The sequence below is a fragment of the Hylobates moloch genome, unplaced genomic scaffold (genome assembly GCF_009828535.3).
Source record: "Hylobates moloch isolate HMO894 unplaced genomic scaffold, HMol_V3 SCAFFOLD_17, whole genome shotgun sequence".
NCBI lineage: Eukaryota > Metazoa > Chordata > Mammalia > Primates > Hylobatidae > Hylobates > Hylobates moloch.
In genome coordinates, this window is record NW_026652292.1 from 60,649,420 (window position 1) to 60,664,461 (window position 15,042).

Consider the following 15,042-nt stretch of genomic DNA (forward strand, 5'->3'; position numbering starts at 1 on the left):
AGTCCCAGCTACTCAGGAGGCTGAGGCTTGAGAATCACTTGAACCCGGGAGGCAGAGGTTGCAGTGAGCCAAGATTGCGCCACTACACTCCAGCCTGGCGACAGAGCGAGACCCCATCTCAAAAAAAAAAAAAAAAAAAAAAGACACACCTTTCTTCAAGTTATTTTCCTTTGGGTTCTGGTTGCCTACAAGACAAAGTTCATACTCCTTTAAAAATAGTATCGCCCCTGCTCATTCATTTATTCATTCAAACAAATATTTATGTGTAGGCCTAAAGCTAAATCCACAAACAAGACTGACTTAGTCTTTACCTCCATGGAAATTATAGTTTTGGGAGGAAATCTGGATATTAAATAGTTACAAATCTGATGAGAATTATGAAAGGAAAGCAGGGTGTGTGAGAGCATCTATTACCAAACCCAGCTGGGACACCTACCCCAGATCTGGAAGGGTCAGGTAAAATCTCTGTGGAGAAAAGACAGTGCATTTATTCATTGACATTCGTGGTGTGGTCCTAAGGTAGTACTGATGGCTAGTACAACTGTAGAACTATGAAAGGGTGTTTTAAACTGAGTCTAGAAAGCAAAGTACTGTGCAGTTATTTGAGAGTTTATGTTTACTTTATAAAATTAGCTTTCCTTTAGGGTAGATTCAGATTCATTAGGTCAGAAGGAGGGCTTAGACAACTGCATTTTTAACAAAATTTTCGTAATGAATTTTGGTGCAGATTTATGTTTGATAGCCCTTGTTTTGGGGCACATAGGTCACTTGTACATATAACACAAACTTGGAGAGGAAACATACAATGTCATAGCATTTTAACACTTATACATAGGTAGATAATATTTTATGGCATTTGAGATGGAATGCACAAATATCCCAAATATCAAAACTTGGAAATATAACGTTAGTTATCTGTATTTATTTCTGATCTTTTGTAGTCTTGTTTCTTAGCTGCTTTTTGTTTTATGTTGAGCACTCCTCAGATTTGGCTAAAAATCATAAATTTATTTTATTTATTTATTTTATTTTATTTTATTTTTAAATAGAGATAGGGTCTTGCTATGTTGCGTAGGCTGGTCTCGAACTCCTGGACTCAAGTCATTCTCCTGACTTGGCCTCCCAAAGTGTTGGGATTACAGGCATGAGCCTAAGTTTATTTTTAAACTAAATAAATGGAATATATTATAACTCTAACAATAAGACCATTCATTATACAAAGTTATAAGTCATTTTAAAAGTATACTTTATTATGTAGATAGTAACTTTTAAGACTAAAAAAAAGATATTATTTTAGGTTCTGGGGTACATGTACAGGACGTGTAGGTTTGTTACATAGGTAAATGTGTGCCATGGTGGTTTGCTGCACCTGTCAACCCATCACTTAAGTATTAAGCCCAGCACGCATTAGCTATTTTTTCTGATGCTCTCCCTCCCCCTGCACCCCTCTGACAGGCCCCAGTGTGTGGTGTTCCCCTCCCTGTGTTCTTGTGTTCTCATTGTTCAGCTCCCGAGTGAGACCATGCGGTATTTGGTTTACTGTTCCTGCTTTAGTTTGCTGAGGATAGTCTTCCAGCTCCATCCATGTCCGTGCAAAGGACATGATGTCCTTTCTTTTTAAGGCTGCATAGTATTCCATGGTGTAGATGTGCCACATTTTCTTTATCCAGTCTATCATTGATGAGCATTTGGGGTTGATTCCATGTCTTTGCTACTGTGAATAGTGCTGCATTGAACATACATGTGCATGCATCTTTATAATAGAATAATTTATATTGCTTTGGATATATATCCAGTAATGGGATTGCTGGGTCGAATGGCATTTCTGGTTCTAGATCTTTGAGGAATCCCCACACTGTTTTCCACAATGGTTGAACTAATTTACATTTCCACCAACAGTGTAAAAGTGTTCCTATTTCTCTGCAACCTTGCCAGCATCTGTTGTTTCTTGACTTTTTAATAATCACCATTCTGACTGGCATGAGATGGTGTCTCATTGTGGTTTTGATTTGCATTTCTCTCATGATCAATGATGTTGAGCATTTTTTCATATGTTTGTTGGTTGTATGGATGTCTTCTTTTGAGAAGTGTCTGTTCATGTCCTTTGCCCACTTTTTAATGGGGTTGTTTGATTTTTTTTCTTGTAAATTTGTTTAAGTTCATTGTAGACTGGATATTAGACCTTTGTCAGAAGGGTAAGTTGCAAAATTTTTTTCCTATTCTGTAGGTTGTCAGTTCACTCTGATGATAGTTTCTTTTGCTGTGCAGGAGCTCTTTAGTTTAATTAGATCACGTTTGTCAATGTTTGCTTTTGTTGCAGTTGCTTTTGACATTTTTGTCATGAAATCTTTGCCTGTGCCAATGTCCTGTATGGTATTGCCTAGATTTTCTTCTAGGGTTTTTATAATTTGGGGGTTTACATTTAAGTCTTTAATCCATCTTGAGTTAATTTTTGTATAAGGTATAAGGAAGGGGTTCAGTTTCAAGTTTCTGCATATGGCTAGCCAGTTTTCCCAGCACCATTTATTAAATAGGGAATCCTTTCCCCATTGCTTGTTTTTGTCAGGTTTGCCAAAGATCGGATGGTTGTAGATGTGTGGTCTTATTTCAGAATTATCTATTCTGTTTCAAGGCCTGTTTTTGTACCAGTACCATGCTGTTTTGGTTACTATAGCCCTGTAGTATAGTTTGAAGTTGGGTAGCATGATGTCTCCAGCTTTGTTCTTTTTGCTTAGGGTTGTCTTGGCTATATGGACTCTTTTTTGGTTCCATGTGAATTTTTAAATAGTTTTTTTCTAATTCTGTGAAGAATGTCAATGGTAGTTTGATGGAAATAACATTGACTCTATTAATTTCTTTGGGCAGTGTGGCTGTTTTCATAATAGTGGTTCTTCCTATCCATAATATGGAATGTTTTTACATTTGTTTGTGTCCTCTCTAATTTCCTTGAGCAGTGGTTTGTAGTTTCCCTTGAAGAGTTCCTTCACTTCCCTAGTTAGCTGTATTCCCAGGTATTTTATTTTCTTTGCAGTAATTGTGAATGGGAGTTCATTCATGATTAGGCTTTCTGCTTGTTTGTTGTTATATAGGAATGCTTGTGATTTGTGCACATTGATTTTGTATCCTGAGACTTTGCTGAAGTTGCTTATCAGCTTAAGAAACTTTTGGGCTGAGACAATGGGGTTTTCTAGATACAGTATCAAGTTATCTGCAAACAGAGACAGTTTGACTTCCTCTCTTCCCATTTGAATACCCTTTATTTCTTTCTCTTGCCTGATTGCCCTGGCCAGAACTTCCAATACTGTGTTGAATAAGAGTGGTGAGAGAGGGCATCCTTGTCTTGAGCTGGTTTTCAAGGGGAATGCTTCCAGCTTTTGCCCATTCAGTATGATATTGGCTGTGGGTTTGTCATAAATGACTATTATTATTTTGAGATATGTTCCTTCATTACCTAATTTATTGAGAGTTTTTAACATGAAGGGATGTTGAATTTTACCAAAGGTATTTTCTGCATCTATTGAGATAATCATGTGGTTTTTGTCTTTAGTTCTGTTTATTTGATGAATTACATTTATTGATTTGCGTGTGTTGAACCAGCCTTGCATCCTGGGGATGAAGCCTACTGAGTCATGGTGGATAAGCTTTTTGATGTGCCGCTGGATGTGGTCCTGGTTTGCCAGGAATTTATTGAGGATTTTTGTGTTGATGTTCATCAGGGATATTGGCCTGAAGTTTTTTTTTTTTAATTTCTGCTAGGTTTTGATATCAGGATGATGCTGGTCTCATAAAATGAGTTAAGGAGGAGTCCCTCCTTTTCAATTGTTCGGAATAGTTTCAGAAGAAATGGTACCAACTTCTCTTTGTACCTCTGGTAGAATTCAGCTGGAAATCTGTCTGGTCCTGGGCTTTTTTTTGGTTGGTAGGCTATTAATTACTGCCTCAATTTCAGAACTTGTTATTGGTCTATTCAGGGACTCAACTTCTTCCTGCTTCAGTCTTGGGAGGGTGTATGTATGCAGGAATTTATCCATTTCTTCTACGTTTTCTAGTTTATTTTCGTAGTGGTGTTTATAGTATTCTCTGATGGTTGTTTGTATCTCTGTGGGTCAGTGATGATACCCTGTTTATCATTTTTGTTGTGTCTATTTGATTCTTCTCTCTTTTCTTATTAGTCTAGCTAACAATCTACCTATTTTTTATTAATTTTTTTAAAAAACCAGCTCCTGGATTCGTTGACTTTTTTTTTTTTTAACGGTTTTTTGTGTCTCTGTCTTCTTCAGTTCCACTGTGATCTTGGTTGTTTCTTGTCTTCTGCTAGCTTTGGGATTTGTTTGCTCTTGGTTGTCTACTTCTTTTAGTTGATGTTAGAATGTCAATTTGGGATCTTTCTGGCTTTTTGATGTGAGCATTTAGTGCTATAAATTTCCCTCTTAACATTACTTTAGCTGTATCTCAGAGATTCCAGTATGTTATCTCTTTGTTCTCATTAGTTTCAAAGAACTTCTTTACTTCTGCCTTAATTTCATTATTTACCCAGGAGTCATTCAGGAGCAGGTTGTTCAGTTTCAGTTGTGTGGTTCCAAGTGAGTTTCTTAACCTTGAGTTATAATTTAGTTGTGCTGTGATCTGAGAGACTGTTCTGATTTCAGTTCTTTTGCATTTGCTGAGGGGTGAAACTTTTAAGATTTCTATATGCTGTCATTATAATGCCAAATAAGCATGTTATTTAGTATTTCTTGTTTTTGTTCTTGACTTCGAAACCATAAATAAAAATAATCATATGCAATATTTACTACAAGAAACTAATGTAAGTCTTGAGTAATTTTGTAGTTAAACTTATTTAATTAGTAAATTAAACTGAGAGTCTGAGTGTACTCTTCTAAAAAATTACTATTATGTGTCTGAAATGAAACTTGGTCCTTAATTATGAGTACTTTGGTAGACTAATGCCCCCCTTGGAATTTGCCATCCATCCCTCTATTCTTAACATCCCTTACTTGATATATAGTAGATGCTCATCATATGTTTGTTGAATGTATGAACATAGGGTACTTAAGAACACCTGGATCAATTGTTGTATAATCATCTCATATTTTACATAGCATAAGTGTCTTTCTGGAAAATTAGTCAGAAAGCAAATTATATACACACACACATATTTTTAAAGATATGGGGTCTTGCTATGCTGTCCAGGCTGGACTTGAACTCCTGAGCTCAAGCAGTCCTCCCATCTCAGCCTCCCAAGTAGCTAAGACTATAGGCATGTACCTCTGTGTCCAGTTGCAAATAATATTTTGATACTGATTTCCATTGTGAATTCTGTGCTCTTTTTTTTTTTTTTTTTTGAGATGGGGTCTCATTCTGTCACCTAGGCTGGAGTGTAGTGGCATGATCATGGCCACTGCAGCCTTGATCTCCCTGGGTTCAGGTGATCCTCCCACCTCAGCCTCCTGGGTAACTGGTGTCCGCAGGTGCACACCACCATGCCTGTCTAAATTTTTTTTTTTTTTTTTTTTTTTTTTACCTTTTGTAGAGACAGGGTTTTGCCATGTTGCCCAGTTTGGTCTTGAACTCCTGAGCTCAAGCAATCCTCTTGCCTCAGCCTCCCAGAGTGCTGGGATACAGGCATAAGCTACTGCACCCAGTCTTTTTTTGTTTTGTTTTAGGGGAATAATCTACTGTATATTTCTATGTTCTTATAGAAACATTTCTCTAAATATTCAACTATATGGATATAGTCAAAAACTTGTGAAAAGGAATGGAGATTACCTATTGTATATAACAGGCATTGTACTTCCTGCCTAGCCGAAGCACTTTTCTAACCTTAAGATTTTGGAATTGTTGATTTTAGGGATTTTGTCATCTTTTTGGAATTTCTGTTATGTCTTGATTGTTCTGTCTTGTGACATTTAGGTTTTTGACTTTAAGATTTTTGACTACTTGTAGATGATTGATTCCAAAGGCCCATGCATGTGTACATTTTGCTTAGCATGAGTGAAAATACACCTCCTTTGAGAATGACCTGCAGGAATAGGTAGCTCAGCTAGTGAATGAATCCAGCAGGCAGCTCAGTTTCATTGGGACTTTGTTCTTTATTATCACTGGGTAAACACTTTATGGGAGAAATTTTATGTTGGAGTAGTATTCGTGAATTGGATGCCTTCATCTCAGATGTCAAGAGGTAACTCTCTTTGTAACATTCAGAACTTTGTTCTTTTCCTTTTATCTAGATATATAGAGTAGAGTAGAATAAACAGGAACAGGACAAGAACAGGATTATAGCTACAGTGTATTATCATGTGTCTGTAGCAGTCCTACTAGCTAACTTTAGTTTTTTTTTTAAATCCTGAAAACTCTTTTAGGCTAGGGGAAAAATAGGTGGGTGGGGAGCTAACATTTTTATGAATGTCTCTGCTGTATGCCAGGAACTGTGCTAGATTCATTGTATTTATTATTTCCTGTAATACCCAGAACAAGTGTATGAGGTAGGAATTATCCCCATTTTGCAGATAAAATTGAGGCCCAGAGGAGTTGAGTACTCGCCCAAGTACCACATATAAGTACCAGAATTGCCATTGAAACCCAGGTCTGTGTGATGCTAAAGTCTGTGCACTTTCCATCTTACCACTTTCTTCTCACCGCTTCCAGTCACTTATCCATTGTTGAGGGAGTGATCACTTGCTCTGTGCTAGGCATTTGAGCCATAAAGATGGTGATCTTGTGACCCTCCCACTCTATCTAGTGGAGGTATGTAAAACCCCAAAGGCTCTCTAATGTACTAATTGGTTTTATTTAAAATTATCTGTGTAGAATTTATAAGAGAGAATATCTCTAGGAGTAATTTTCAAAGTATTGAGATGCCCATTTGAGAACTCTGTCACTGTAAGTTAAAGTTTGCTTCTTTAACAACTTCATTCAGTAGGCAGGTTTTTCTGTTGAAAAATGTGGATGTCCTCCATAAACCATAATTGCATATATGTAGCATAAATTTTTTTTAATTGGATTTGTTGCAGAAATAAGGGCCTCTTTTGTTTAAATGGACTTGCTTTTGAACTGTGAAAATTTAATCGTGATAGTTTATTGGCTCAGCTCTGGAGAAGCTGAGGCAAAGCTATTTTGCTCCAGCCAGAGCTATTTATATACCATCACTGAGAGCTCCTTTTTATATTATTGGTGTTATTGTGTACTAAAAAAAGAATGTTAGAAGAAAACTTAGAATTTTTTTCATTCTATGCCCTTATTCACCACAATGATATTTTTAGAGGTTATTTCATCTAGCTATATCTCTTCAGAAAAGGCTTTATCTTTTTCACAGTAGTGGCAGACAAGAACTCAGCTTGAAGCCATTCCTTCTTAAGCTTTCTTTTTTGAAGGGTGAAAGGATCAGAGAGAGTGGAGCTCTGTGTGTGAATTGAGCCTCTTTGCCCTTATCCCCTTCCTGATCAACACATTTGCTTCATTGAGGGGAGAAATGACCATGAATTTAACCCCTTTTAAAAAAGGGGTTAAAATGTAAGACTGTATCTTTTAGTTTGTCTATGCAGAAGGAAAGTCTATGGTCTTAGAAGTTTGTCCTCACTTCTGTTTTGCTTCTGGAGAAGATCATTATTCTGTTTAGCTTTCCTTTTAGAAGAGTGCTTTGCTGAACAGGGAAGGCAGGTAATCATTTATTGTTGCAAATATCTGCTGAATTGGATAAGTGGAAGAGGAATAACAGCACTATGGCTGCTTGGTGGCTGGAATTTGTGAGCTAACAACTGGGGAACAAACTAAGTTTTAAAAGAACATCATACACTTCAGTGTCCTTATAGCAGAGCTAAGTTTGGAAACACTACTAGATTTGCAGCCCTGTCAGTGGAGTAATTGAATCTCCGCAGAAGCATCTGATTTCAAGCCTACATATGGGGCCTTAACAACTCGAATGCAGATGGGTGTAGCCTCTGAGGCAAGATTTGCCAAGTGCGCCTGGATCCTTTTAGCTGGCCACAGTCATAGACAGCAGCATGTCATATTCAGTACCGTTTTCCTCCAATACGGACATCTGTCTGCTTCAGTATTTACCTACCGTCGGTCATCCATCCATCCATTCATGTTATCTTTGAAATAGTAGACTACTGGGTATGTTTCTTTTGGTTTATTACCTGCCTTGTGAAACATATTGTAATAATATATGAGGTTCCATTTTTATTTTATCCTATAACATGAAACAGTATGTTTCCAAAGACATGATTACATAAGACCGTTTTACTTAAAGTTTAGTGAATTATGCACATCTTTGGATTCTGGGAGAGACAGGCTAGATGTCGGATTTCATGACTGCAAATAAATTTGCAAAAGGCCACATGGAAGATAATGCTTAATATAATTCAACTTCTCTTCCATTAACATCTTGAACTATGCTGTAAAGTTTTGTATTTTTATTCTAGAAATATAGCTGACATTAGCATTCAGGTATACAGTTCAGTTTATCTCTAGTGAAAAGTCTCTTAAAATTAAGTTAAATATAGCACAGAGAACATGGAAAATCAATAATATTTCATTTCTTTTAAGTAAGATCTTTCTATATACATTTGCTTGGGTTGCTTATAAATTTCTTTCTTTACAGAAGTATTTTATAATAAATGTCAGTTATAGATTTAACTGTAGCAAAAAAATAGTACAGGTTCTGTAGTAGCTTTAATATGTCAGGTAAAAAACTGCTTAGCTAAGTATTAGTGTAAGATAGTGGTATAGTCTCCTAAACGATATTTTTAAAATGCAGTAATATTAATAGGAGAGCATTTAGGAGCTTAACATGTGGAATATTATAGAATTCAGCATATTGTGCTTTAAGATATTTAAAACATATTTGCTTATTGGTTTACTTATAACCCTTTACACGGAGTAAACATATTATAAATATTTGTTGATGGATGTGAACTTGCTTCAAATTTTTTTAAATCTAATTACTCCCATACTAGTGATATGAGATTTAATTACTTTAGTGTTATCTTCGTAGTCTAAAAATACTATCCTAACATTACCTACAGTTCAAACAACATTCTAGTGGCATTAGCAAGTGATTGATAGAACTGGTAAAAACTAATTTGTTAAAGTATTAGAAGTTGAACATTGGGCAAATTCACTTTTTAATAGCCATGTATGCATCAGTAAGTTTAAAAGCACCCTCTAGGGGTGTTACTTAGGAAACATTTTCTCTTTTTTCAGAAATAGCTAACTTGAGTACAAATTAAGTACTCATCAGATTCAGCTTATTCACAAATGTGACCACATTGGTATTTAATGTGGCTGCCAAAGTAGATAGAATAATATTTTAAATTGCCTTCACCACTGAAATATGTAAACTGGAGAAAATTTTGCTTCATGGATATATGCTTGAGGATAAATGAAGGATGGATGTGGGTTATATTGTTGTTAGGCGGTTTGTAGGGGGTAGGGCTCTGTAAAAGGCATTTCCTGCCTATGAGATTTGTTTCTGCCTGTGGGAGGTTGATGAATTTCAGAGTAAATTGGAAAGGCGGAGGCCAGTTAAGACTTTGGTGAATAATATAAGTGAAGAAAAATCAGCATTTAATATCTAAATGAAAATATGTGACTGCTTTAAAAAAATACAGAGCATTTAAATTAGTAATCTAATTACTTTATAGGAGATGAAAATATATGGATGAAACCCAGGAATTTTCCTCTTTATTAACCCTGGTATGTTACTAAAAAATTATAAATTGTTCTAATTGCTGGAAAAACTTGATTTGTTCCATTTGATTATCTTATTGTTTCACCTTTCGTAGTATGGGAATATTGGGTTAAGAAGGAGGGACCAGGGCCGGGTGTAATCCCAGCACTTTGGGAGGGCGAGGCAGGTGGATCACCTGAGGTCAGGAGTTCGAGACCAGCCTGACCAACATGGTGAAACTGGCGCAATCTTGGCTCACTGCAACCTCCGACTCCCAGGCTCCAGTGAATCTCATGCCTCAGCCTCCCGAGTAGCTGGGATAACAGGCTCACGCCACCATGCCTGGCTAATTTTGTATTTTCTGTAGAAAATGTTGGCCAGGCTGGTCTCGAACTCCTGACTTCAGGTGATCCACCCGCCTCAGCCTCCCAAAAATGCTGGGATTACAGGCGTGAGCCACCACGCTCGGGCCGGGATATTTTTATATGTCTAAGAAAAGATGATTTTTGTTTGTTTCTGGAAATGATAATGACATTTGTCGCCTTAAATATTTCTCTATACTTTAAATAACAAAAGAGAAAAGCTTATCTCATGTAACAGTAACATTTATTAATAGCTTCATTAGGTATGGCCACTGTAGATGTTAACTTTTTGAATATAAAAGGAATGAATTTATTTTAGTGATCAAGATTTTTGTAATTCCAACATTCTGAGAATCTTATAAAGTATCCTAAAATTTAAAAATGATTATTCAAAAATTTTTAGGTGAGAATATAAAATATATGTACCGGGTTGACAGAAGTGAAAATGTTTGTGGTCTTAAGTAGACTCAGTAATAATTCATCAACCTGGTAGGAATTTTCCTCTTAATCTTTACCTAACAAAAGATGGAGTTAGTCATCTGTGTACTTCAGACATGAAAAAATTCCTCTGGGACTCAGTGTGGGATGAGAGTATCTTGGCCTTTGAGGTTGGAGACGTGTCATTTCTTGCTGTCTCTGCTTGGGTACTCTGTTAGCCCCTGGCTGTTTGGTGTATCCTTATAGTTTATGTGTTTTGTCTGTGATTAGAGGAGCTCAGTGCAAATGGGTTTGTTTAGCTGCAGATGTAGTCGGGCAGATACTGATTTCAACACTTTTTAAAGGTCTTGTGAGGAGAAGAAAGTAAAATTTTAGGTCAAATAGTTGCCAACTTAATATTTACTTATAACTGTTAAACTGCCACTTATATACATGTGACATTTGATACTTGTAAAATATATTTTTATTATATTTTCTACTATTGAATATATTTTATTTTTCAGAGTTGGACAATTTTTAGTTTTAGTTGCCTTTTTTTGTTTTTGTTTTTGTTATGTTACCCCGGCTGGTGTTGAACTCCTAGGCTCAAGCTTGGACTATGGGAGTTGCTGTATTCTTTTAATTGAAGTAAGGGAATTGTTCACTTTAATGTTGTGTGATTTAAAGGAAATACATTTATAAACTACCTTTTCCTAAATAGCTTGCATACTAAAGTCTGGCACAGTTTTCTTGGTGTTGGGGCAACGGTGGTGAAAAAGACAAAGCCCTTGTGGTCAAGGAGTTTTTCCCTTGTAATGGGTAGTAATAGGCAATATTCATTTAAGCAAATACATGAGATAATTTCAGATTGTGGCAAGTACAGTAAAGGAACCAAAATAGGTAATATGTTGGAAGGAGATTGGGATTGGGAAGGAGATTGGCAGAGTTGGAAAGCTACTTTAATAGGGAAGTTAACAACAGAAGGTGTCTTTAGCATTTGACAAGAGGGACCACTTGGGGAATGATCTAGGAAATGCAGGGAAAGCAAGCACAAAGGTTTGAACACTAGAATGATTGGGAAGGAGGCTACTGTGACTGGTGGGTAGTGACTAGGGGAAATGATAGTCACTAGGTTGAGTATACTGGCTGGGTCACATTATGTGGGGCCTTAGAGATGAAGAGTGTGGTTTTCTAATAGTTACTGGAGGAAGTCATCAGGGGAGAAGCACGAACTGGTATGCTTTTAAAAGACCTCTCTAGTCTCTGAGTGTAGAACAGATTATAGAACGGTGGAGAACAGGCAGAAAAATCATTTAGAATCTATTGCTGTGTCCAGGGAAGAGGTTGATGTCTACGAGGACCAGAGTGGTAGGTTTGGAAGTTCTGAGAAGAAGATGGATTTGTGATAGATACATAATAGTGAAGGGAGAAAATGTGCTGGTTCTTTGCCTTTACTGAAATCCTGTGGCTTCTGATATTTGTGGCAGCTTTGAATTTCACTGTATTGTGGCAAAGGAGAAAATTGGTCTTAAGGCACATGGATGAGTTAATTTAAAATGTAGACTTCGTACCAATCAGATTTTTGTCTTACTAAATCTGGCAGTAGATATTTGATTTGTTTTAAATGTGACATTTTGTTGTTGCAGGAAATGTTTTCATATTTGTCCAACCAAATAAAGAAGTTGTCAGAAGCCTACAATGAAAGACTGTTGCATACACCTCACAATCCTATATCTTTAGGTAATTTCTTTTTTCCTTAAGAAAAACAAATACTTATGATCCACTCTAGGAGGAAACTGGTACTTCTAGAAAGAGAGAAAGCCTTTTCTAGTTATAATAATATTTCTAAATTCATCACAGTATTTTAATTTGTAAATTGAAAAAGTTTAGTTAGGCTTTTGAAATGCTTTAATGTATTTCTAAGATAAAGCCTATACACTGAGAGAATCAGAATCAATATTAAGTATTATAACAAAAATGCAGAAAATAATACTTAAAGTCTTGTTTCTAACCAGAACTATATTTATAAATAATTAAAGCTTTCTCCAGGTCGGGTTTGGTGGCCCATGCCTGTAATCCTAGCACTTTGGGAGGCTGAGGCAGGAGATCACTTAAGCTCAGGAGCTCAAAACCAGCCTGGGCAACATAGTGAGACCTTGTCTCTATTATTTAAACTAAACAAATAAACAAAACTTTCTCCAGTTAACAAAACCCCAACATATCAGAAATTAAATCTTTTCTTATGTTGTTTTTAATCTCATTATTGCTTGTTTTCTTTAGCCTATGGATGTTAGAGAAATTTGTATTTATATTTTCATTTGTATATATAAGGACTATGTGTTTTTATCATGTAATATAGGGGCTACTAAAAACCATAATGTGAATATTGACTTTTATGAACTTAATTATCTTTTAAGCTTCATAATTACCCCCTTTTAAATTGTGAATATATGTAATATAATGTTTCATATTTCACATATATCTGAAGAAAGTAAGGAAAGTGAATCATTTGTAGCTGAAGCTACAAATGGGCTTCTGTGGAATACCATTTGAACACCAATATATAATAAAAACCACCCCAGTTAGTCCTTTGCTGATTTATGATCTATGTAGATGTTATAGAAGGTGATATTGTGTAACTTGAATTCCGAATCTTCCATGTCCTAGCCTCTGATCTCCTTTTCCCTCACATGCAAAATTGTTAAATGATTGGTTGAGATTATTTGTGAAGCATCTAGCATGGTGAGTCCTTAGTAAATGGTAGCTATGAGTGGTGCTATGTATGCAATCCAGTTTACCCACACAGCCTCAGAATGATCATTTCCATTTCTATATGCAGAAGTTGATCTTACTTAGTTTTATATATGTACTGAAATATATCCCACATCCTCACTTTACAGGTTTTTAAAACTTGGTTGAATTTGAATAAACAGCCATACTGATCATGTTATTGTTCCATCTATTTACTTGGAAAAATTTACTCTCCTGAAGGATGATATGGAGATTCTGTTTCGTATTCAGAGATGTTAATTTACATTAAAATATTTTTGTCTGATATATAAACAAATCCCTATGATTTATTAAGTACATTAAAGTGAAATTGTGCCACTTGACAATGAATAAAAAGTAATGTCTTCATCATCATTATTGTTATTATTTGAGTGATTTTTGTGCCAGTAAAGCAAGGCTTATTAGGATACTTTTTTCTTTTTCAGCTATGACACTTAAAACACTAGAAGAACACCATGACAAAGCTGTCACTCAGCTTGGCTCAATGCTTTTTACCAGACAGGTTTCTGGAGCCAGGTAAGTGTGTTTAAAATAGATGTGGGTTTATTTGGCTTTTCAAAGTTAACTCCAATAAAATACCTTTCCTCAACAATAGTCCCCCAAGTATATGCTGAACTATACTGGCAAATTCATCATGGAGTAAAGAATGATGAGTTAGAGAATCTGTAAGGCTACTGATGCCCACCTGTGGACTGCTTATGCCTGAAATAGTCACAAAAAGGTGTGAATCTTGTTTGTTTTCATAGATGTACAGAAACAAAGTTTTATTACCTCTCTACATAGATTTTTTGTCTTTATTTCCTTTGTTAGATGATCTTTGGCAAGTCACGTTATGGTATTAGAAATAAGCCGTCTTCATCACTAACTTGAAGTGAAAGTGTTAAGGAAAAGCCTTCTTCCTAAACTAAAAAAAAAAGAGTATGCAATCCTTGCCTATGTAACTGCCTCAGAAAATTTTACTTTTTCGTCTTCTATATACATGGCCTGAAAAATGAATCTTTCATTTTAGATTTGATGAGGTCAGAGAAAAATGACTTGAAAAGAAATATCTTGCTGCAAATACTTTACATGCTTCTATTAAAGAATTTTTCTGTAGCTATCAGAGGATAGAGATTTTATAACACAGGACAACTTTTTAAAAGTAAAATCTTAGATTAATTTACTTTTTACCTTGATGAACTGTTATCTTTATACAATTTAGTTTTGACACTTCTAAAATGGTGTTCTTGACATTGCTTTTAGTATTGCCACTATTTGTCTTTGTGTTTAGGTTGAGCCTAATTGACTTCTTTAAAAAAAAAAAAGCTAAACGATTAAACTATTAGAAATCTGCTTATATCTAATATGCCAGTGAAATCAAGCTTTAAAAATGCAGGTGCCTTTGCTGAATATTACTGTTTGCTGACCACCACCCCACTATAAACAGTTACATAATTTCTTCTGTGTCTTTGCTTTAAAACTATCCATTGCGTAGCACTGATCAGATAGTTAGACTTTTAGTTTGTTGATTATTTGAGGTAACACATGACAATTACAGTGGTTTGACTTGCAAATTTCAATATTTCAGTAAAGTGTGTATATATGAAGTCATATTCCAGATTTGGCACAAAACTAAATCATTTTCTTTTTACCTCTTTAAAGAAGATGTAGAGGTGTTTAAGATTCCTAGAGCTTCAGGTAAAGAGAAAAAGATACTGGCAAAAATAAAATCAAAAGAGATTCCTAGAGCTTATAGGTCTTTAATAGAAGATAAGTAAACGATGATCACGAGGCGGGACTTTTCTATGTAAAAAAGCAGTG

General features: G+C 35.6%; 1 protein-coding gene across 5 annotated transcripts in view; it reads left to right on the plus strand.

The window, feature by feature from the left end:
* SEPSECS (Sep (O-phosphoserine) tRNA:Sec (selenocysteine) tRNA synthase) overlaps positions 1-15,042 on the plus strand; it is a 50,698-nt gene that overhangs the window by 21,009 nt on the left and 14,647 nt on the right. For all 5 annotated transcript variants that reach the window (XM_032135250.2, XM_058430152.1, XM_058430154.1 and 2 more), the window contains 2 exons: positions 12,099-12,192; positions 13,668-13,758. In XM_032135250.2, the coding sequence (XP_031991141.1) occupies positions 12,099-12,192; positions 13,668-13,758 (185 nt within the window). The remainder of the gene's footprint in view (positions 1-12,098; positions 12,193-13,667; positions 13,759-15,042) is intronic.